This window comes from Phyllobates terribilis, unplaced genomic scaffold, assembly GCF_046119375.1.
Source record: "Phyllobates terribilis strain yellow unplaced genomic scaffold, ASM4611937v1 Scaffold_8__6_contigs__length_399053987, whole genome shotgun sequence".
Lineage (NCBI taxonomy): Eukaryota > Metazoa > Chordata > Amphibia > Anura > Dendrobatidae > Phyllobates > Phyllobates terribilis.
The window spans coordinates 117,496,186-117,521,776 of NW_027362768.1; the positions used below are offsets into that span (position 1 = coordinate 117,496,186).

General features: G+C 39.3%; 1 protein-coding gene across 1 annotated transcript in view; it reads left to right on the forward strand.

Moving 5' to 3' along the window:
* The window catches only part of DPYD (dihydropyrimidine dehydrogenase), a 2,479,659-nt gene that overhangs the window by 1,155,077 nt on the left and 1,298,991 nt on the right, over nt 1-25,591 (forward strand). Inside the window, exon 9 of the mRNA XM_073643235.1 lies at nt 18,939-19,046. Coding sequence (XP_073499336.1) covers nt 18,939-19,046 — 108 coding nt within the window. The remainder of the gene's footprint in view (nt 1-18,938; nt 19,047-25,591) is intronic.

Here is a 25,591-nt window from a genome sequence, read left to right on the forward strand (position 1 = left end):
TTTTTTTCTTGGACAATTTAATAATCATAGTAATATTTATCTCTGTTACTTTGCATATAAGCAGAGCCAGAAAGTAAGTACTCCAACAAGAGTGGATACTTTTATAAAAGAGTTGCAGACCTATTTTTCAACCATGTCCCAAGCAATCATTCCTCTACTTTTTCAGATGCATGATTGTTGGTATTAAACAGTTTTTTTTGCAAAGCTAAGTTTCTCCTAAAGTAGAACAGGGTCTTATATTATGTTTTACACCGAAAGGTGGGTTGTGGCTTATTTTCAGGGGATGTTTTAATTGTATGTATAATTGATTCTGACAATTTATTTGCACATTGTTTATTACATGAATTCTTGCACGCTTTGGATAAAGCAATTGCCCAGTGCACAGAATGGGCATTGTTACTTACCACAATAGATTTGGTAACAACAGTTTTGTTACAAAAAAATATAAAAAAAAACCTATTTCAGTCATTGTAATGGATGCAACAGGTGTTGTTTCAGCAGTTCACAGGAAGGCAAAGAGCTTGATGGTTACATATTCTTAGAAGGTGCAACAAGCTTGATAGTTTCAACAGTTTGACTTGTACAGAGGTACACAATTGATATCAGCAGTGATGGGTTGTACCTAGAGATGAGAGGATCATTTAAATTCCAAATTTACCAGTTTCAAGAAATTTTCCCCAAAAGTGAGCTGTGTGTTCTGATCTCTGTCCTAACACTGTGGAATCCTAAAATGGCAATTCTTGACTTGCCCTCATCTTTTATACTCCTTGAGGTAGCTCCTCTGATTGGCTGCGCTAGACTATGTGAAGTGATAGCTGCAGGGCATTATGGGTATGCTCTTCTAGCCGTTCTTGTGGTCTTTAGCCCACTTTCCGAGTCATCAGCAGTGAGCGAAATGGTTCAGACTTTTTTTTTTCCCGAAATTTGCGAATCAAAATGCAGATTGTTCGAATCTGCAGAAACCTGGGATATTTAGGAAAATCGACTTGAAGTCAATTCTGACTTTTATAAAAGGGTTGCTGACCTATTTTACAACCATGTCACAAGCAATCATTTCTACGCTTTTCCAGATGCATGACGGTTACATAATCTTACACGAGACAACAAGTTAGGTAGTTTAGGCAGTTTGACTTGAAAAGAGGAACATAATATCTGCAATGCTGGGCTGCGACACTTTACTGATACCTTTGTAAGAGGTTTGCGAGAATCTATTTTTCAACCCTCTCATAAGCCAGTGATCCTCTGCAGATGCCTTTCCAGCTCACTCCTTCATAAAAAGTGGGCAGGCAGAATTTGATGAGTAATGTTATCAACTTTTCCCCCAGCTTCATTCACTTACATTGTGCTGATCTAACTACAGGTGATCTGCCACCGTACATACTTCAACCACTAATTCCTCTGGCTATATAGAGAAATGAGTGATCTAAGTTGTAGTCTTAATGTCACTGCAGTATCTATTGCTGGCATGATTCAATTTCAGTAAAAATGTTAAGGTTGAACATAGCTTTGCTATTCTTTTACTTGTGAAAAAAAATAAGTTTAATGCCATGTTTCTCCTAAAATAAGACAGTCTTATATTACTGTTTGCTCTGGAAGATGGGTTGGGGCTTACTTTTGAGGAAACATGGTAGAATGTCATCAGAATGTTAGTTTTTTTTACATGATTATGTAATCTCTATGCTAAAGATTGTATATAAAATTTATGACCTAGTAATTTTATAATATAACTGTTTTTTTAAGATACTGTATGTAACTTTTAAATTATTCAAGTTTTAACTATTGTGTGATTTTGCTACTAATCAATAAATATTTCCTGTGCTCTTTTCCGAACATAAATCCTGTGAAATATTGAAAAAACCTTTTGTCATTTGGAGTGCACAATAACATTGCAATTAGTATCATTTACTAATTAAACCCACATGGCATTTCATCTGCTAGTTGCATTTATTATACAGATACTTGCATGGATGAATTAAAGAGAAATTAAATCCACTATTTGACGGTAATATATTTTAGATCTGAAAATTCAAGAAATAAATCTACCGAGGACAAAAAAATTTAGAAACCCATAGTGCATACTTACACCTTGGCAGCAACTTTCTGATCATAGTGAGGTCAAAATGCGGAACAATTTGATTCAATTGTATCAGGTCAATTTAGGATACTTTAATACAGATATTGGAAAGGATTCATTTTTCTGTGATGAATGGAGTGATAGTTTCTCTTTGTACAGGGCTGAATTGACTCTATTTTAATAATGCTATACTACTGCCTCAAATAATAGAAGGATGAAGAATCCTACATTAACCTAATATATGACTACACTGGACTTGGGAGCAGCTTAAGCATTCCTGTGTATTTACACAAAATGTGTAGAAAATCCTGGTCATACTCATCCTCCTGCAAAAGTTAAAGTTACTTTTGATGCGCATATAAATTTTAAATGCCCAATTCTCATACTCCTAAAGTCTTCTTAAGGCAATAACTCTTCAACAGCGTTCATTTTGCCAGCACCTTAGGTCTTTGAATTTCTGTTCCTCCTTTCTCACTATGCATTGGTCCCACCATTTTCCAATGACTTTCCTTTTCTGAAAAGAGAGTTCATCTCTGTTTTATTCGTGCATGCAGTTTTAAAGACAGGAGAGCAAGACCATGAAGATGAAGACATGTTCCCACAACATTAATTTATCACATAATCTCTGCTGCTAGTCAAGGATTGAACTTGACAACAGGCAGTAGACAATAAGATAAGCAGAATGGAGATACTTAGTGGTTGACTCTTTGGAGTAAGTTTTTAGGGAAAACAAAATAATTGGTAAATAAAGTGACTTCACAATATTTATCACATGAAATTTTCTGAATATGTAGTGTTCATTTAAATAGGGATTAGTAACAATAAACAGATTATTAAATCTGTCATCTTGTCCTAGTGATCGAAATTCCATTATGTGCTTGAGGTTTGAAATACCGGTTAAATGGGTTGTCTGGCCTCAGGGTACAAGTCACTCTATGTGACTTGTGAGTCATCACATGGTTTGCACTGCATGCTGTGAGGATTCTCCAATGCCAGCGCCAGAAGCGCTGGGCACATTACCTCAAATATATGATTTGCATACATGTGGTCATGTGCCAAAATGATGGGCGCATTCTCGCTCAATGCAATTTATTAAGCATGGACGGATACAGTCTAGTCGCAATGTGTCCATAAGTATGTAAATCACATACGTACACATGACCGCCCATTCCCGGTGCTAGCACTGTAGAGTCCTCACATACTTTACATATTTCCAGACACCTTGCGACAAGACTGTATCCGGCGTTGCTTAATAACTTGCATTGAGCGAGAATGCGCCTGTCTTGTTGGCACATTACTGCATGTATGCAAATCAGATACTTGTGGTCATGTGTCCCCCGCTACTGTCTGTAGCATCGGAGAATTCTCACCGCACACAGTGTGCTCAATGTGAGGGTTAAAAGTCTGCAGTCACATAAAGTGATAGCAGACTTGTACCCTTAGGTCGGACAAACCCTTTAAAGGGAATCTGTCAGAATAGTCCCCCCCCCTTGGAACCAAACTGTTTATATGGTCATGTTGCTGTCTCAAAGATAATGTCATCCATACCTTTCCCTATTTCCCTATGTAATCTGTTTCTTCCTGACTTGGAAAGCAAAAATTAGGCTTAAGTGCTCTGGCCATGTGAAAGCATTTCCTAAATCTATACCTCTCTAGATCTATTCTCCACCCAGCCCTGACTTCATCTACATAACTGACAGCTCACTGATTGTGTAGTCAAGCCAGTGAGCTGCCAGTCATATAGAGAAAAGAGGGATGGGTGAGGAGGAATAGAGCCAGATAGGCACAGACCTGGAAAACGCTTTGATATGCCCAGAGTGCTCAAGCCTAATTTGCATATGAATTAAAGCAGATATTTTTTTCAGTCAAGGAACATTAGATTGCATTAACCGGTTCCCGACCACCCACCGTTTTTAAACGTCGGCGCTGCACAGAGCCCTGCAAGCGCCGACGTTTAAAAACGGTGGTTGGTCTCGCAGCGCTCAAGACCCCCAGGGTCCTGCAAGCGCTGCGATTCCGGTGCAAAGCGTTAGCTCTGACAGGGGACATCATTGGGACCTGATTGGATCAGGTCCCAGTGATGTTAAACCTTTGCTATGTTCTATATGCCGCAATCTATAGTGATCGCGGCATATAGAAGATAGAAGGAGGAGAGGGGGTTGTCTTACTTACCTCTCCGACGACCCCTGATAGCTTCCAGGACCTGGGGTTGCTATGGCAGCTGGAGGTCACATGACCGCCTCCAGATCTGCCATATATGGTATCCTGCCTGGCTCAGCCTGCAGCTGAAGCCAGACAGGAGACTGACTGTGAAACAGTCAGCGAAGATCTCATGTAATGTAATACATGTCTATTACATTACATGAGATCAGTGATCAGAAAAATAAAAATTAATGTCCCATACAGGGACTAAGTAAAAATGTAAAAAAAAGTTAAAAAAAAGTTTTTAAACTGTTAAAAAAAATCACAAAATAAATAAAAATAAATAAATAAATAAAATATTAAACCAATAAATCCGTATATTTTTACAAAACCAAAAAAAGTACACATATTTGGTATCACCGCGTCCAAAACAACCCGAGCTATAAAACTGTCACACTAATTAACTCCTTCTGTGCACACCGTAATAAAAATAAATAAAAAACGGAGCAAAAAAATATGCTTTTTCATCATATCGCCAAACAAAAAGAGGAAAAAAATGCGATCAAAACACAAAATAGAAATAAAAATGGTACCGCTGAAAACGTCATCTTGTTCCGCAAAAAAAAGCCACCATACAGCTCCATCAGCCAAAAAATAAAAAAGTTATAGCGCTCAGAATAAAGCAATGCAAAAAAAATATTTTTTTCTATAAAATTGTTTTATAGAAACAAAACATAAAAAAAAATACAGTAAGTGTAGTATCGCTGTAAACGTACTGACCCGAAGAATAACGCTGCCTGATCACTTTTACCACACGCAGAACGGCATAAAAAAAACCTCAAAAAACAATTCCTGAATTGATTGTTTTTGTTAATTTTACCTCCCAAAAAACGGAATAGAAAGCGATCAAAAAATGTCACGTACCCAAAAATGGTACCAATAAAAATGTCAACTCGTCCCAAAAAAAAACAAGCCGTCACATGACTCTGTCGGCCGAAATATGGAAAAATTATAGCTCTCAAATTATGGTGATGCAAAAACTAGATTTTGCAAAAAAAAGCGTCGTTTAGTGTGTGACAGCTGTCAGTCCTAAAAACCCGATATAAATCTGGTATCTCTGTAATCGCACCGACCCGAAGAATAAAGTAATCTAATCAGTTATATCATGCTAGGAACGGCGTAAAAAATAAATAAAACCAATTCTTCACCTGCTACTGATTTGTTTATTATGTCTCCCAAAGATCGCAGTAAGGCTTTGCTCACATTTATCCTGCGCTCTGCGCTGAGCATTTACACCAGTTTCCGTGTAAATCTCTGAAATATGTAATTCAGCCGGAACCCATGACGGAAGATTCCCTGTAATGTGGCAGATATAGGCCACTGTGGATGCCGTCTGGCCTGTGATCACAAGGTGTTATTTGTTTTAGGCGTGCATAAAAGTGCGGTTGGCCACAGTTTTGTGCACTTCTGAAAAAAAGGACACCGCTAAACAGAGGCCAGATGGAGTCCAGAGTAACTCTGCTGCCTCATTACAGTAAATGGATCCGGCAGGGGTTTCATCTGAATTACATCACTTGGAAATTTAGATGGAAACCCCGATGTAAGTGCTCAGCCTAGAGCGCCTGATAAATGTTAAGTAAAATGTTCCCAATAAAAGCTTCAACTCAGTCCTCAAAAAAAGCTAGTCCCCACTTAGGTCCGTCATCTATTAAAAATATAAGGGACTTCCAAGTTACTGGTAGCAGAAAGGCTCTGGAAAAGCGAAATGGCCCTTGCCCCCCAAAAGAAATTCAGAAAATTTTGTGCTCCCAAATCCAAATGCCTATTCTACAATAATTTTTTCTCCAATTGTCAAATAGCACTCCGTCCCCCCCAGATCTCACCGTATGGCTGAGCGGTATGATACAGCCACATATGGGGTATTGCCACTCTTAGAAGAAATTGTGTGACACATTTCGGCACCATTTTTACCCATTGCCCTGTGTGAAAATGTAAAATCTGAGGGTAAAACATTTTTTTGTGGTAAAAATATAATTATGCTTTTTTCACTGCCCAATGGTATAAATTTAAAAATTAAAAAATACTCACTACTTCCCTAGATGAATTTCTTGAGAGGTGTAGTTTACAAAATGGGGTCACTTGTGGGGGTTTCTGCTGTTTCGGCATGTCAGCGACTCTTCAAATGTGACATGGTGTCTGCTGCCTATCCCAGCCAACATAGCGCTCCTTTCTCTTCCGAACCCTGCCGCACACCAAATCAGTGGTTTTCCCCCACATATGGGGTATCGGCGTACTCAGGAGAAATTGCACAACAAATTTCATGGCGCAATTTATCCTGTTACCCTTATGATAATACAAAATTAGGGAATGAAAAACATTTTTTGTGGGAAAAATGTGAAAATTTTATTTTTACGGCTCAAAATTATAAACTTCTGTGAAGCAGCTGGGGGTGCAAGGTGCTCACCACACATCTAGATAAGTTCCCTAAGGGGTCCAGTTTCCAAAATGGTGGCACTTGTGGGGGGTTTCCACTGTTTAGGCACATCAGGGGCTCCCCAAATGCAACATGGTGTCCGCTAATTATTCAAACAAATTTTACATTCAAAAAGTCAAATGGCGCTCCTTCCCTTTCAAACCCTACCGTGCGCCCAAACAGTGGTTTGCCTCCTCATATGGGGTATCAGCGTGTTCAGGAGAAATTGCACAACAAATTTCATGGTACAATTTATCCTATTACCCTTATGATAATGCAAAATTAAGGGATGAAAAACGTTTTTGTGGGAAAAATGTGAAAATTTTATTTTTAAAGCTCAATATTATAAACTTCTATGAAGCACCTTGGGGTTCAAGGTGCTCACCACACATCTAGATAAGTTCCCTGAGGGGTCTAGTATCCAAAATGGTGTCACTTGTGGGGGGTTTCCACTGTTTAGGCAGATCAGGAGCTCTCCAAACGCAACATGGCGTCTGCTAATTATTCAGACAAATTTTACATTCAAAAAGTCTAATGGCGCTCCTTCCCTTCCGAACCCTGCAGTGCACCCAAACAGTGGTTTTCCCTCACATATGGGGTATCAGCACGCTCAAGAGAAATTGCACAAAAAAAATTTGTGTCCATTTTTTCCTGTTACCCCTGTGAAAATAAAAAAAATTGGGTCTAAAGTAACATTTTTGTGAAAAAAGTTAAATGTTAATTTTTTTCTTCCGCATTCCAAAAATTCCTGTGAAGCACCTGAAGGGTTAATAAAGTTCTTGAATGTGGTTTTGAGCACCTTGAGGGGTGCAGTTTTTAGAATGGTGTCACTTTTGGGTATTTTCTGTCATAAAGACCCCTCAAAGTGACTTCAAATATGATGTGGTCCCTAAAAAAATGGTTTTGTAAATTTTGTTGGAAAAATGAGAAATCGCTGGTCAACTTTTAACCCTTATAGCTCCCTAAAAAAAAAAATTTTGGTTCCAAAATTGTGCTGATGTAAAGTAGACATGTGGGAAATGTTATTTATTAACTATTTTGTGTGACATATCTCTCTGATTTAAGGTGAGCAATTCCCTTACCTCTCACCTAGACCAATTTCTCCACCAGATAAGACCCTGTTGCGCTTGGTGTCTTCCCTTCATTCTAATCCTGTATACTTTGTATATTTTTTAATTCTTAGAAAAAGAAACACAGTAGCAGAGAAAACGATTATAAGTCTCATAACTATTTTTTTTAGAGGTGGGTGAAGTTACTCAACTGGAATTAAATTCTACTCAAATTTTCAAAAGTCTGGAGAATTTAGATTTTATTTTCTAATTCACTTCGTAGGAATTCAGCAAAATGGTCACCAGCTGGGTCAACCATCTTTCTAAACAATAGAGGGCTGGAAAAAGGTTAAAAAGAAATGAAAAGAACATACCTCACTGCTCACTTTTCTGGCATCACCCTCTGCTCACTGCCCACTGTTTGGTCCTCTGTGCCTCCATCATGTCACATCTTTAGTCCAGTGTTCACTCTATGCCGGGGCTTTTGGATGCAAGCAGGCCCTGGTGTTCACTGAGCATGCTCCATGGACTTCTAGCAGTCGGAAGTCTCGGCATAGAGTGTATCTCTGGCCCAGTGTTCAACAGGATAGAGATGTGGAGGACAGGACAGGGAGAAGGGAGTAGCAGGAGCAGCCGGAGAGGTTAGTATAAGTATTTTTTTATATTTATATTTATTATTTATTATGTACTTAGGTCTGTAGAGACTCAAAAGCATAAAAGGGGACATTAAATTTGTGGAGAAGAACTTCTCTGACAATGGAACTTCCTGGAAAAATTCATGCAAATCCGTGAATTAGAATTCTGTCATATTTGCTCTTCTGTATTGATTATATAAGCTTTCACTGCTTTTGTCTTAATATATACTATATTGTTACTTCATTATCATTTATTTACACTGATTTCAATATCGCATTTATGCTCAGCATAAATTAGTGCACCCCCTTTGAAATGTAAGATTTTAATCAATATTTCAGTGCATGAGAACAATTTCCAAAATTTAGATGGAACTGAGTTTCGTAGAACATTTTTTTAAAACCATAGCATGGAATTCAATTTAATAATGTAACTTTCATTATAAAATCTTCAGTTTTACTCAAATTAGTTGATGTAAAAATGTATACACCTCGCATCAAAAACTACTACATCTAGTTATTTATATGACATCCATGATTTTAAAGGACAGCACCAAGTCTACTAGGCATAGAATAAAAAATTTGGTGAGATATTACAACTAGGCATGAGCGGACCCGTGGAAGTTCGGGTTATGGTACCTGACTCGAACGTTATTCCAAAGTACGGTATGTTACCAGAATTGTACCCAAACTTGAACAAAAGCCCAAATTCCATTGAACATCTATCTTTACCCATTCCTCAAGAACGACCTCTATTAGAGCCTGGTTCCTGTTTCGAGAGTCATGCTCATCTTGTCTCCTTAGAATTCCCCAATAGGTCATACTTTGAAATGCAGTATCAGAGACCATCCAGTTAATTTTTAATGTCCACATTTTTAATCATGTCCTAACACCACATATTTTTAGTCAGGCCTATCACATCACCTCATCAATATAGCTTTTCCATTCTCCCCTAATACATTTTCCTTATAATCTGATCCTTGCTATGATCTCTTCCCACGCACTCCATACACTGAGCTATAGTTTGTATTTGTATTTATATAGGTATTGGCTGCTGACCGGTTTAGGCAGTTTGGTGTCACCCAAATTTTCTCATGATTGTAAATTTGTATGTAGAGCCCTCACTCTTCTTATTTGAATTGGTCATTTACCCTATAGTAAGTAAATTTTAATAGTACATGTAAATAACATAGGGGACTAAGTTAATACTATTTTGATCAGAAAAGCGTAAAAAGCATTATCTATATTGAGTTGGGCTGACACCAAGTGAGGTTTTGATAAAAGAGATGGGACCATCCAAACTGGGTACAGCTTGTCGCAGTGTGACGACTTTTACACTTTCTTTCAACGTAGTGTTAACTAAAGACCCTATGTTGCTTACATGTTCTATTACTATTTACTTATTTATCTACTACAGGGTATATGCTCATTTTGTTTTGTTTTTAACGTGTTTTGTCTGTGAAATGGCCATAGTGTGAATGTGATCCTACACATTGCACGTAAACCAGCTTATGCTTCGGTTCATTTATTTAGCTTTATTTGAATGAGTGTATTACGATTTAACCTGTAATATCTGACATTGTTTGTATATGTAGTCACTGAATTGTAAAGTGCTGCAGAATATATTGGCATAAAAAATAATAAGTTATTATTATATAAATTTGTCTATATTTTTAAATCCTGGTTTTCTACATTTTCAGATATGCATCATCATTCCTTTCAAATAAACTTATTAAATAATATTCATTAGACAACTCTTATATCTTGTGATCTTGTGTATGTGTAATAAATATACATATATCTATATATACAGTACAGACAAAAAGTTTGGACACACCTTCTCATTTAAAGATTTTTCTGTGTACTTTCACACTGAAGGCATCAAAACTATGAATTAACACATGTGGAATTATATACTTAACAAAAAAGTGTGAAACAACTGAAAATATGTTTTATATTCTAGGTTCTTCAAAGTAGCCACCTTTTGCTTTGATGACTGCTTTGCACACTCTTGGCATTCTCTTGATTAGCTTCAAGAGGTAGTCACCGGAAATGGTTTTCACTTCACAGGTGTGCCCTGTCAGGTTTAATAAGTGGGATTTCTTGCCTTATAAATGGGTTTGGGACCATCAGTTGTGTTGTGCAGAAGTCTGGTGAATACACAGCTGATAGTCCTACTGAATAGACTGTTAGAATTTGTATTATGGCAAGAAAAAAGCAGCTAAGTAAAGAAAAACGAGTGGCCATCATTACTTTAAGAAATGAAGGTCAATCAGTCCGAAAAATTGGGAAAACTTTGAAAGTGTCCCCAAGTGCAGTTGCAAAAACCATCAAGAGCTACAAAGAAACTGGCTCACATGAGGACCGCCCCAGGAAAGGAAGACCAAGAGTCACCTCTGCTCCTGAGGATAAGTTTATCCGAGTCACCAGCCTCAGAAATCGCAGGTTAACAGCAGCTCAGATTAGAGACCAGGTCAATGCCACACAGAGTTCTAGCAGCAGACACATCTCTACAGCAACTGTTAAGAGAAGACTTTGTGCAGCAGGCCTTCATGGTAAAATAGCTGCTTGGAAACCGCTGCTAAGGACAGGCAACAAGCAGAAGAGACTTGTTTGGGCTAAAGAACACAAGGAATGGACATTAGTTCAGTGGAAATCTATGCTTTGGTCTGATGAGTCCAAATTTGAGATCTTTGGTTCCAACCACCATGTCTTTGTACGACGCAGAAAAGGTGAACGGATGGACTCTACATGCCTGGTTCCCACCGTGATGCATGGAGGAGGAGGTGAGATGGTGTGGGGGTGCTTTGCTGGTGACATTGATGGGGACTTATTCAAAATTGAAGGCATACTGAACTAGTATGGCTACCACAGCATCTTGCAGCGGCATGCTATTCCATCCGGTTTGCGTTTAGTTGGACCATCATTTATTTTTCAACAGGACAATGACCCCAAACACACCTCCAGGCTGTGTAAGGGCCATTCGACCAAGAAGGAGAGTGATGGGGTGCTACGCCAGATGACCTGGCCTCCACAGTCACCAGACCTGAACCCAATCAAGATGGTTTGAGGTGAGCTGGACCGCAGAGTGAAGGCAAAAGGGCCAACAAGTGCTAAGCATCTCTGGGAACTCCTTCAAGATTGTTGGAAGACCATTTCCGGTGACTACCTCTTGAAGCTCATCAAGAGAATGCCAAGAGTGTGCAAAGCAGTCATGAAAGTGAAAGGTGGCTACTTTGAAGAACCTGGAATATAAGACATATTTTCAGTTGTTTCACACTTTTTTGTTAAGTATATAATTCCACATGTGTTAATTCATAGTTTTGATGCCTTCAGTGTGAATGTACAATTTTCATAGTCATGAAAATACAGAAAAATCTTTAAATGAGAAGGTGTGTCCAAACTTTTGGTCGGTACTGTATGTGTATATATATAGACATGTACAGTATATATATATATACAGTGGGTACGGAAAGTATTCAGACCCCTTTAAATTTTCACTTTTTGTTTCATTGCAGCCATTTGGTAAATTCTAAAAAGTTCATTTTTTTTCTCATTGAAGTACACTCTGCACCCCATCTTGACTGAAAAAAACAGAAATGTAGAAATTTTTGCAAATTGATTAAAAAAGAAAAACTGAAATATCACATGGTAATAAGTATTCAGGACCTTTGCTCAGACACTCATATTTAAGTCACATGCTGTCCATTTCCTTGTGATCCTTCATGAGTTGGTTCTACTCCTTCATTGGAGTCCTGCTCTGTTTAATTAAACTGATAGGACTTGATTTGGAAAGGCACACACCTGTCTATATAACGGCTCACAGCTCACAGTGCATGTCAGACCAAATAAGAATCATGAGCTCAAAGGAACTGCCCAAGACAGAGACAGAATTGTGGCAAGGCACAAATCTGGCCAAGGTTACAAAAGAATTTCTGCATTACTCAAGGTTCCTAAGAGCACAGTGGCCTCCATAATCCTTAAATGGAAGAAGTTTGGGACCACCAGAAATCTTCCTAGACCTTGCCGTCCAACCAAACTGAGCAATTGTGGGAGAACAACCTTGGTGAGAGAGGTAACGAAGAACCCCAAGATCACTGTGGCTGAGCTCCAGAGATGAAGTAGGGAGATGGGAGAAAGTTCCACAAAGTCAACTATCACTTCAGCCCTCCACCAGTCATGCCTTTATGGCAGAGTGGCCCAACGTATGCCTCTCCTCAGTGAAAGAAAGCCCGCATAGAGATTGCTAAAAAACACTTGAAGGACTCCCAGACTATGAGAAATAAGATTCTCTGGTCTGATGAGACGAAAATTGAACTTTTTGGTAATAATTCTAGGCGGTATGTGTGGAGAAAACAATGCACTGCTAATCACCTGCCTAATACAATCCCAACAGTGAAACATGGTGGTGGCTGCATCATGCTATGGGGGTGTTTTCAGCTGCAGGGACAGGACGACTGGTTGCAATTGAAGGAAACATGAATGCGGCCAAGTACAGAGATATGCTGGATGAAAACCTCTTCCAGAGTGTGCTGGACCTCAGACTTGGCCAAAGGTTCAACTTCCAAGAAGACAATGACCCTACACACGCAGCTAAAATAACAAAGGAGTGGCTTCAGAACAACTCTGTGACCATTCTTGACTGGCCCACTCAGAGCCCTGACCTAAACCCAATTGAGCATCTCTGGAGAGACCTGAAAATGGCTGTCCACCAACTTCACCATCCAACCTGATGGAACTGGAGAGGATCTGCAAGGAAGAATGGCAGAGGATCCCCAAATCCAGGTGTTATAAACTTGTTGCATCATTCCAAAGAAGACTCATGGTTGTACTGGCTCAAAAGGGTGCTTCTACTCAATACTGAGCAAAGGGTCTGAATACTTATGACCATGTGATATTTCAGTTTTTCTTTTTTAATAAATTTGCAAAAAATTCTATATTTCTGTTTTTTTTTAGTCAAGATGGGGTGCAGAGTGTACTTTAACCCCTTTACCCCCGAGGGTGGTTTGCACATTAATGACCAGGCCAATTTTTACAATTCTGACCACTGTCACTTTATGAGGTAATTACTCTGGAACGCTTCAACGGATCCCCCTGATTCTGAGACTGTTTTTTTGTGACATATTGTACTTCATGATTGTGGTAAAATTTCTTCGATATCTCTTGCGTTTATTTGTGAAAAAAATGGAAATTTGGCGAAAATTTTGAAAATTTTGCAATTTTCAAAATTTAAATTTTTATGCCCTTAAATCAGAGAGATATGTCACACAAAAGAGTAAATAAATAACATTTCCCACATGTCTACTTTACATCAGCACAATTTTGGAACCAAAATTTTTTTTTGTTAGGGAGCTATAAGGGTTAAATTTGACCAGCGATTTCTCATTTTTCCAACAAAATTTACAAAACCATTTTTTTAGGGACCACATCACATTTGAAGTCACTTTGAGAGGTCTTTGTGACAGAAAATACCCAAAAGTGACACCATTCTAAAAACTGCACCGCTCAAGATGCTCAAAAACACATTCAAGAACTTTATTAACCCTTCAGGTGCTTCACAGGAATTTTTGGAATGTGGAAGAAAAAAATGAACATTTAACTTTTTTCGCAAAAATTTTATTTTAGACTCAATTTTTTTTATTTACACAGGAGTAACAAGAAAAAATGAACCCTAAAATTTGTTGTGCAATTTCCCCTGGGCACGTAGATACCCCATATGTGGGGAAAAAACACTGTTTGGGTGCACGGCAGGGCTCGGAAGGGAAGGAGCGCCATTTGACTTTTTGATTGTAAAATTTGCTTGAATAATTAGCGGACGCCATGTTGCGTTTGGAGAGTCCCTGTGTGCCCAAACATTGGAGCTCCCCCACAAGTGACCCCATTTTGGAAACTAGACCCCCCAAGTCATCTATCTAGATGCATAGTGAGCACTTGGAACCCCCAGGTGCTTCACAAATTGATTCGTAAAAATGTAAAAGTGTTTTTTTTTTCACTTTTTCATTTTTACAAATCAATTTGTGAAGCACCTAGGGGTTCCAAGTGCTCACTATGCATCTAGATAGGTGCCTTTAGGGGTCTAGTTTCCAAAATGGGGTAACTTGTGGGGGAGCTCCAATGTTTGGGCACACAGGGACTCTCCAAAAGCAACATGGTGTCCGCTAACAAATTGAATGGAAAATCGGCTCAAATTGTTAGCGGACACCATGTTGCGTTTGGAGAGCCCCTGTGTGGCAAACATTGGAGCTCCCCCACAAGTGACCCCATTTTGGAAACTAGACCCCCCAAGGCACCTATCTAGATGCATAGTGAGCACTTGGAACCCCCAGGTGCTTCACAAATTGATTCGTAAAAATGAAAAAGTGAAAAAAAAAACACTTTTTCATTTTTATGAATCAATTTGTGAAGCACCTGGGGATTCCAAGTGCTCACTATGCATCTCGATATGTGCCTTGGGGGGTCTAGTTTTCAAAATGGGGTCACTTGTGGGGGAGCTTCAATGTTTGGGCACACAGGGGCTCTCCAAATGCAACATGGTATCTGCGAACAAATTGTCGGCTCAAATTGTTAGCGGACACCATGTTGCGTTTGGAGAGCCCCAGTGTGCCCAAACATTTTTGCTCCACCTCAAGTTACCCCATTTTGGAAACTAGACCCCCCAAGGCACCTACCTAGATGCATAGTGAGCACTTGAAACCCCCAGGTGCTTCACAAATTGATTCATAAAAATTAAAAAGTGTTTTTTTTTTCACTTTTTCATTTTTACGAACCAATTTGTGAAGCACCTGGGGGTTCCAAGTGCTCACTGTGCATCTAGATAGGTGCCTTCGGGGTTTAGTTTCCAAAATGGGGTCACTTGTGGGGGAGCTCCAATGTTTAGGCACGCAGGGACTCTCCAAACGCAACATGGCATCCGCTAACAATTTGAGCCGATTTTCCATTAAATTTGTTAGCGGACACCATGTCGCGTTTGGAGAGCCCCTGATGTGCCTAAACAGTGGAGCTCCCCCACAATTGACCCCATTTTGGAAACTATACCCCTCAAGAATTTTATTAAGGTGTATAGTGAACATTTTGAACCCAGAGGTACGACACAGAATTTGATAACATTAGGTCATCATATTGAATAAGTTGTCATTAGTCTTGAGCGCAAGTGCTCGCTACTTGAGTTTGCATCGGGTACTCAGGTATGCACCATGTACAGCGTGTGCTCGAGTGACATGCTCGAGTCCCTGCTCCGCATGTTTCACGGTTATTAGACACCCAAAAAAAAACATGCGGGGATCGCTCGTGCATGGCAGGCAATCCCCGCAAAGTTTTTTTGGCCGCGAAGCATATGGGGCGGAGACTCGAGCATGTCACTCAAATACCCACGATATTCAATGCATACCAGAGCACCCAATGCAAACTAAAGTAGCGAGCACTTGCGCTCAACACTAGTCGCCATATCATCATCTTTTTTTCTTACTTTTGAAAAAAATCCCAACCCCATCACAACCCTAACCCCAAACCCAGCCCTAACCCTAGCCCAACCCAAACCTGAGAGTTTATTTTTTATGCCGTTCCTCATGCGGTATAAGTGATTAGACTACTTTATTCCTCGGGTTGGTGTGATTACAGCAATACCAGAATCATATGGGGTTTTTATGACTGACAGCTGTCACACACTAAAAGACGCATTTTTTGTAAAATCTAGGTTTTGCATCGCCATATTTTGAGAGCTATAATTTTTCCAGATTTTGGCCGACAGTCATGTGATTGCTCGTTTTTTGCAGGATGAGTTGACGTTGTTATTGGTGCCATTTTCAGGCACGTGACATTTTTTGATCACTTTCTATTCCGATTTTTGGGAGGCAGAATAAACTAAAACCAACAATTCAGGAATTGTTTTTGTTTATTCTGTTCCGCGTGTGGTAAAATTGATAAGGCAGCTTTATTCTTCGGGTCAGTACGTTTACAGCGGTACCACATTTATATTGTTTTTCTATGTTTGCACTTTTACATAATAAAAGCAATTTTATAGAAAAAATTATTTTTTAGCATGGCTTTATTCTGAGAGCTATAACTTTTTTATTTTTCGGCTGATGGAGCTGTTTTGCAGCTTGTTTTTTGCGGGACGAGATGACATTCTCAGCGGTACCATTTTTATTTATATTTGTCTTTTTGATCGCGTGTTATTCCATTTTTTGTTTGGCGGTATGGTGATAAAGCATTGTTTATTGCTTCGGTTTTTTTTTCTTTTTTTTTACCGTGTTCACTGAAGGGGTTAACTAGTGGGACAGTTTTATAGGTCAGGTTGTTCCGGACGCGGCAATACCAAATATGTGTACTTTTATTGTTTGTTTTTTGTTTTTTTTATAATAATATTTATTGATGGGTACATTATATTTTTATTTTTGGTGGATTATATTTTTTATTTATTTTTTTATATTTTTGCAATTTTTTTTTTTTTTTTTCACTTTCTGATAGTTTTTATACTTTATTACTTTGTCCCACTACGGGACTTTCACTTTTTTTCTCTGATCGCCTGCATGGCACAGGAATGCAGCACCATCCCTGTGCCATGCAGGCTGTCAGCGCTAGACAGGGAGAAGATAGTTTGGAGATGCACTGCGCATGTCCAAAAAATCTTCCTGCTGTCTGGTGACCCGGACGGATGTTGTCATGACGACATCGGGTCGTCATGGCAACATCCTGGAAGCCGCGGCAGACATCGCTGGAGGCCGGAAGAGGAGGTGAGTATCGGCGATCACCTCCCCTTGCCACCGCAATGCTGCGATCGACTTCGATCGCAGCATTGCGGGGGTTAATGTGCTGGGAGCGGTACGGGACCGCTCCCTGCACATAGCCCTGGGTGTCAGCTGTGACAATCAGCTGACACCTGGCGGTGATCGCGCCCGCACAGCCTGTGTGCAGGCGAAATCGCCAGGGCGTACTAATACGTATCAGGTCCATAAGGCCCAGGGCACAGATACGTACTAATGCGCCCTTGGTCGTAAAGGGGTTAATGAGAAAAAAATGAACTTTTTAGAATTTATTAAATGGCTGCAATGAAACAAAGAGTGAAAAATGTAAAGGGGTCTGAATACTTTCCGTACCCACTGTATATATATATATATATGTATATATATATATTAACCATGTAATGAATAAATCTGAAAATATTCAGGCTCAGCACCGGGGCCCGCATCAAAGGGGAAGACATGACATATGATGTATGTATGGTGTATATAAACATCACATGGTGTAAAGGGGTTATTATACTAGATCATATATCATGGATATGGGTGCTGGTTGTCAGGGATAGAGTGTATCTAAGCCATTGACAGCAATGTCTATTGAATTTTATCTTTATATACTGTGTATATGTATGTTTATATATATGTGTATACATATGTATATACATATATATATGTATACACACACAGATATACACATATATACGCATATATTAATACGTGTTCATATAAATATGTGTATATATATATATATATATATATATATATATATTATATATATATATATATATATCGAGGGATAGACATTGTTGTTAATGGCTTAAAGACACTCTGTCCCTGACACCCATCACCCATATCCATGATATGTAATCTAGTATATTAATAGAACAAGATCATGTGGCTCTAGTTTCATAAACTGTATAGCTTTAAACATGTGGATGAAACTATTACATATTTAGAAACAAATAATAAAATAATCTATATGACATAATATATATCATCAGCATATTTTATATAATTAAACTAATATGCTTTTGTGATATGAAATATGTTTCCTTTTGTTTCACCTTGCACAATCCCTGGAAACATTATTATTCTCAGAATTCTATTTTTTCATGTAACCAGTTTTCTCACTTTATTTTTTTTTTACTCCTTCCCCCTTATGTGATGCTGATTTTCTCATTTATCTACCACTGAGGTATGGATCAATACTGTTCAGTCGCAAACCTGTGTTTATAAAAGGTTTACAAAGCCACATGTCCTATTTTAATGCCTACTTCTGCTTCTTGAATAAAAAAGTAGCTTCTTTGGTGCAGGCAGTCAATGTGGATTTCATATCGATTCTCCGGGGTGTAAGGTGCATGTACAGAGTTAACGTGTGGTCCTAAAAATAGGACAGCTCATTAAAATTGATCATTGCACTGTAAGGTCCTTATGTGGTTTTCCTTAAATGTATATGTATCTAACATTGGCTCTGGTTAAAGGGTTGTAAAAGCTTCATCTTAGTCCATCTTGTTTTTATCACGCCTGTCAAAAAACATATTATTGTCTAATTGTAGGACATTTATTAATGTTTAAACTAATTAAGTTCTGATATGTGAAAAACAAATTTCCATTATCCTTAGAAGAAAACATTTGATTTAGTTTAATATAACTAGAAAGGGGCTTAGCACAACGATACAAAAAATTCCAAAGGGAGAATCCAGATGTGATGCCCCAACGCTGAGGACCGGCTCTAGACCTAACACCATATATCAGTTTTGCATGGAATATTTCTTTAATTATTGCATATTCCTGAATTCCAATCAGGTGACTTTTACCCTTTTCTTTTAGGATTGCCTGAACCAAAAATTGAAGATATTTTCCAAGGTCTTAAACTAGAACAAGGTTTCTATACATCCAAAGATTTTTTACCTCTTGTGGCTAAAGCGAGCAAACAAGGTGAGTGCATTTTATTTCCCACACAATTTGCACATAATTTCAGCATTCTTACATATGTACATATGATTCAAAGAAATTAATTCCACCCACCCTCCCAAAAAAGTAAAAAAGGAGAGTTTAAAAATATATATAAATATCCTCCCATTATACTTTTAACACCTTTGTTGCTCCACTTTCCCAAGACTTTCTGTGGTCCCAGATCCCTCTGCATCTGGAGTTCCAGAGAAGGGGGTTGGCTTAGCTGTTGAAATGAGCAGTCCTCAGTGTGGGAATTGGTGCTGGGCAATTGTTTTTTTTTTTTTTGTTTGCAATCCTTAAGTTTTCATATTTGCATGGAATTACAATTTTCAGGAGATTCAACTCAAGCTCGATCCTCCGAGGATCAATCTACTGTTCTCTATTATTTACTAGCTATTTTACTCTTTGGGCTCATGCAAACTTGTATTTTCGGTCCGAGTGCGATCCGACAAAATATCGGATCACACTCTGACCAATGTTATTCAAAGGGACTTGCGCAAAAGTCAGATCTTTTCTTCTGATCAAGCAGGTCCGAACAAACAAATTTCTGAATCTCTGAGTTTGATCCAATATTCGAATCTCACTCTGCCGTGCAAGTCAATGAGTCCCTGGAAACCATCGGACTGCGCTCAAATGACATCTGCGTGCAGTCCGATTTCCACAGACTGACATGATGGAGAATATGGAGACTTTTTTTTCTCTATCTCTCATCCGAGAGAATCGGATCACACTCTGAACACAGTCAGCTTAAACTCTGCTCATATTTTGACCAAAGTGTGATTTGCCTAATTGACCCGATACTCTCGGATGAAAGAATCTACAGTTGTGTGACCCTAGCCTTATAGGGAGACATACAATAAATTGGATCACTCAGCTCAGGACTGATAAAACAATTGTTAAGCTTGACTTCTGCTTTTTATTGGGTATTATATGTGTGTGATTCTATACTATTCCCTTACCGAACCTAAATCCCTACATTTATGTATATGAGCATGACGTCTTCAGATCCATCATTTCAGATCCCAAATTTTAAAAGAATTCCAACGGTTACTAATAGCCACTGGCAATGTCTGAAATAATAAATGATTCACAATTATATTGTGCCTAGCTACTTATAACACATGGTAGATAGCTGGATAGGTAACAGCGACACATAGCTAGATGGAATAGAATGAGCAAACACAGACATTCTCAAAGTAATCGTTCCAATAGTTGCTGCAAGCAGTGGATGTGGTAAGCACAGTTGACATTTGATAGATCCTGTTAAGCTGCAATAAAAAGGCAGAGCCAAGATTTGATAGTTAACATTCACATTAGCACAGCAGGTTTTGCAGAGTTGTTGGTTATAATGGAAGCCGAAAGTGTGCCCTCTGGGCTGTTGAGAAAGGGACCAGCGATCTTATAAAAATTCAGGAGCAGCATAGAACTCAAGTGTAGATGTCTCTGCCAAACACTCTTCCAAAAGTTCTCAACTCAATTTAATTTTCTTTTTATTATACATTTCGTTGTATCAAATTATCACCTTTTTAGATGTTTTATAACAAGAGAGTTTGTGGCTGTTTTTAGATGGAAATAATTCCATAGTATGTTGTTGTAGCATTTCATTATTTAACATATGTGTTTCATTATATAGAGAATGTGATTTAGCGATGCACACTCCAAAAATAAATTATGCTCCTTGCGGCAGCTAATAATAACCAGCCAGTAAGAGTTATGCTATATCTTAGAAAGATTAAGCACTGCATCACTTATGATTGCTACATTGCTAGAAGGCTTCATTATGTTTTTCTTTCTGTGAAAAAAATATATAAAAAAATCTATTGAATGATAGTATTTCTTACCTAGAATTTCAACTACAGATTTTTTTTTTAGGATCCTGCACAGAAAGTAATGAATACAGGAATACAGTTAATGTACATTATTAATTAATGTATTGCACCTTTGGCATGGGAGCAATTGAATGCATAAAACTCTTCAACAGCCATAGACAGAAGTGCAGGATATGTGCTTACATCGAATGGAATAAAAAGAGATAAACTTTTGTTGCATACTGAGAAATGTGTTTGTACATAAAGTAATTAATCTTTAGGAGTAGAAACACAATAAGTATCAAAACTTCTTAGTATTTTTGAGTTAAAAGAGGCGGTTCCTTACCTAAAAGGTATTTTCTAAAAATCTATCCTTAAACTCTAACCACTTTTGTAATTAGATTTATTACAAAAATTTCTACACTTTTTCCTATCTAACTAATCCCAAAATGTGTTTTTTACTGCATGATACATTTTGTTTTAGAGTAGTCTCAAACATAGCGTCACAGGAAGCTGGGGCTACACTCACTCCCTGTAGCGTCCATTGTCCCTCCTGAAACAGGACGTCACCAACGGGCAGCGCTGCAGTGACTCACTAGTATCTTGCATTACTACCTCCTTTGAAGACATCTTTGATTTTGGATGATGGTTGCTGTGGGAATTGTGAGTGCAGCACCAGCACACTGCTTCTGTAAAAGAAGACATCATTAGGTGGCAGAGATAGAAACAGTGAGTGACACCAGCATTGCCACACAGCTTCTAGCACCGCCTTCAAATAAGTAGTTCGCAGGGGGTGGTGATAGAAGCAGCGAATTACACTATTGCCACCCCCTGAAGAGGGTTTGTTTAAGGGCAGGGATATAAGCTGTGGGGCAGCACTGGTGTCACTCTCTGTTTCTATCTCTGACTTCTGTTGATGTCTCCTTTCACATAGAAGTGGCGATGATGGAAGCACAGCACCTGCGCTTCACTCACATGTCCCACAATATCCATCACCCAGGATCCAGGAAGTCTTCAGAGGGGACAATGATGCAAGAAACTATTAAGTACCTGCAGTGCTGCCAACCTGAGATGTCCTGCTCCAGAAGGAGCAATGGACGCTGCAGGGAGCGAGTGCAGCCCCAGCCTCCTGTGATGTCACGTTTGAGACTTCTCTCAAAAATTAAACGTCACAGGAAGTGAAGTAAAAAAAAACACATTTAGGAATTAGATAGATAGGGAAAATGTAGTGTTTTATGCAATAAAGCAAATTACAGAAGTGATTGGAATGTAAGGATAGATAGTTAGAAAATATACTTCAGGTGCCAGACCAATTATTTAACTCAGCTGAGCATTTGAGTGTCAAAGCAGGTAATTACCCACTCTCTACCTTTGTCTATAGGGTAAAGAAAAGCTCCCATTCTTGAAGACTCATCACCATTGTGCATTACATATATTCCCTGACTGTATTTCAGTGGTAAAAAGGTGCTAAGGTGTTGTGTGGTCACATGATTATGCTGACCAATCAACAATATCAGATCGGTGAGGATCTAACACGCAGCGCACCCACTGATCAGTTGTTTTTAGCTTCAATGGCAGCCAGATATAAAAGAGGATGAAATTGCACTACATCGATCCATTCAATGTGCAGCAGCCATTAATAACTACTGCAGATCAGCTCCTATTCAAAAGAAGCTGTGATTCCAATGGCAGCCAGGTGTAAACATTTTAATCACTGGTGGACACAGACAAAAGAGAGCCGCTGTGCAAGAACAATATATGGGTCCTTTGCAGCCCAATAGCTAATCATAATGGACAATTCACCCTGTTTTGGAGGGAGAAGTGTGTCCCATGCGACTGCACAGGTTGCACCAAAGATATGTGACCAAAATTAGAAAAAGGAAAAAGTGGAGCTCACCATCCCATAAAAGTAGTCCTTTATTACTTCACTTGGAAGACATAAAAATCTTGAGTAAATCTCGTTACTCGAGATTTACGAGCATGCTCGTGTGTTTTCCGAGTATCTTCAGCGTGCTTGGGTGTTATGTTTCAGTCAGTCCTTGCACATGATTTGCAACTGTTTGACAGCTTTAATACATGTGAGAAAAGCCTGTTTCTTAGGCATTCCTCACATGTATTCAATCTGTCAAACAGTCGCAAATCATGAGCATTGAGTGAAGAAAACATAACACCCAAGCACGTTGAAGATACTCGGCGAGCACCCGAGGGTTAACTGAACATACTCGCTCATTACTAATAGAGATGAGCGGTGTTCGACTCGAACTGTTCGCCAATTTCAAATTCGAGCTGTTTTGGGCGGTGTTCGAGTCGTTCGACGAACTCAAATGATTTGCAAAAAATTTGGCTGTTCGAGGTTATGTTCAATAACTGTTCATGCACCAAAAGCGTAACTGGATTGTTTCACAGTAAAACTGTTAATCAATGTTAATAGACAGTTTCAGTGTAGAGTGGGCAGGGAGAGGGGCAGGGGATGGATCTCTGCAAAAATAATGCCAATCTCCATTTTTTTTTTCTTTCCCGCATTTACAGTGGGGCGGTGCAGTCTGTCAGCCTATCAGCACCGCACACCCGCAGCGAAGTGCTTTTTTTTCACACAAGCAAGGGCATGCGTCATTGGCTGTGTATGTCACATGTCCTTGCCCTATAAGACCCAGCCATTTTCCCCGTCGCCCCCATTTTCTCTCTGCTGCAGCTGAGTGTTAGACGGCACCGCTGCTGCTGTGGGCGCTATACAGTATAACTGTGTGAATTGCGAGCGAATTTCCAGTTACATAGAGAGATAGGTTTAGGGAGTAGGGACTAGTTCTAATTGCAGCCCTTTTGAGGGCTAGGTTACAGCAGTTCATAGCATTTTTTGCCAGGCAGGTCTGACCTAGTGCTGTGCAAGTGTTTTTCAAAGCATTTGGCGAAATGTAGCTCAGCCATTCCTTTTGGGCCGGTAGCAGTGTCTGTTAGTCATTGGAGTAGCCTATCTGAAGCAAGCTATACCACCTGTGTATCTAATTCTAATTTTTTACTGCATCTAACCCAGCAAATCCTTTTGGGCATAGTAACAGTGTCTCGTAGTCAGCGGAGTAGCCCACCTGTGAAGGAAGCTACACCGCCTCTGTATCTAATCCAAATTTTTTACTGCGTCTAACCCAGGAAATCTTTCTGGGCCTAGTAGCAGTGTCTCGTAGTCAGCGGAGTAGCCCATCTGTGAAGGAAGCTACACCGCCTGTGTATCTAATTCTAATTTTTTATTGCATCTAACCCAGGAAATCTTTTTGGGCCTAGTAGCAGTGTCTCGTAGTCAGCGGAGTAGCCCACCTGTGAAGGAAGCTACACCGCCTCTGTATCTAATTCGATTTTTTTACTGCATCTAACCCAGGAAATCTTTTTGGGCCTAGTAGCAGTGTCTGGTAGTCAGCGGAGTAGCCCACCTGTGAAGGAAGCTACACCGCCTGTGTATCTAATTCTAATTTTTTACTGCATCTAAGGCAGTAAATCCATTTAGGCTACTAGCAGTATCTTGTAGTTAGTGGAGTAGCCCATCTGAAGCAAGCTACACCACTTGTGTATCTAATAACAATTTTTTACTGCATCTAACCCAGGCAATACTTTGGGCCTAGTAGCAGTGTCTGCTAGTCAGCGGAGTAGCCCAGCTGTTAAGCAAGCTACACCACCTGTAGATCTAATTACAAATTTTTAACTGCATCTATCCCAGGCAATACTTTGGGCCTAGTAGCAGTGTCTGCTAGTCAGTGGAGTAGCCCAGCTGTTTTGCAAGCTACACCGCCTGTAGATCTAATTACTAATTTTTAACTGCATCTAGCCCAGGCAATACTTTGGGCCTAGTAGCAGTGTTTGCCAGTCAGCAGAGTAGCCCAGCTGTTAAGCAAGCTACACCACCTGTGCTTTGGACACTTAATTTTTTCAAAGGAAACGCTTCGGGCCCCCGGGACACTCAGTCAAGAGCATCGGGGAGGCGCCCCAAGGCGAAGGGGCTGGGACTGGCGGTAGCACGCCTTGCGGCGGACCGCCAAGCTCGATCCTTATAAAAGCTTTTTAACTGCAGCAGCTTTAGTGGACGCTACTGGAGTTGGAATAACCGCAGCTTCTGGCACCAGACTTGCCCTTCAATAGATCCTTGTTAAAGGATTTAAAGTGTACTAATTAGTGTTGAGCGATACCTTCCGATATCAGGAAATATCGTATCGGATTGGATCGGGCCGATACCCAAAAAGTATCGGATATCGCCGATTCCGATACCGGAAACCAATGCAAGTCAATGGGACACAAATATCGGAATGAAAATAAACCCTTTCTTTCCTTGTAGGTTAATTCTACATGAAGTAAAACAACTAAGAATAATGTAGAATGACATGAAAAGCCGGCAATTCATCAGCGGCATTCACCGGTACCCGACAATTTACAACAGAAAGAATAGAGCTTCACACATAGATTAGATAGATAGAAACATGTCAGTCACATATATATGAAGTACAGTGACAGTGTTGCTTACTGTACTTGTCATTTAGTGTAAAGGATTTATTAAAAAAAATATTAGTGTTTTCGTGCACCGTCTCTTTAAAAAAGCCGGCCGGCAATTCAGCATCTGTACCCGACAATTTATAACAGACAGAATAGAGCTTCACACATAGATTAGATAGATAGAAACATGTCAGTCACATATATAAGAAGTACAGTGACAGTGTTGCTTACAGAACTTGTCATTTA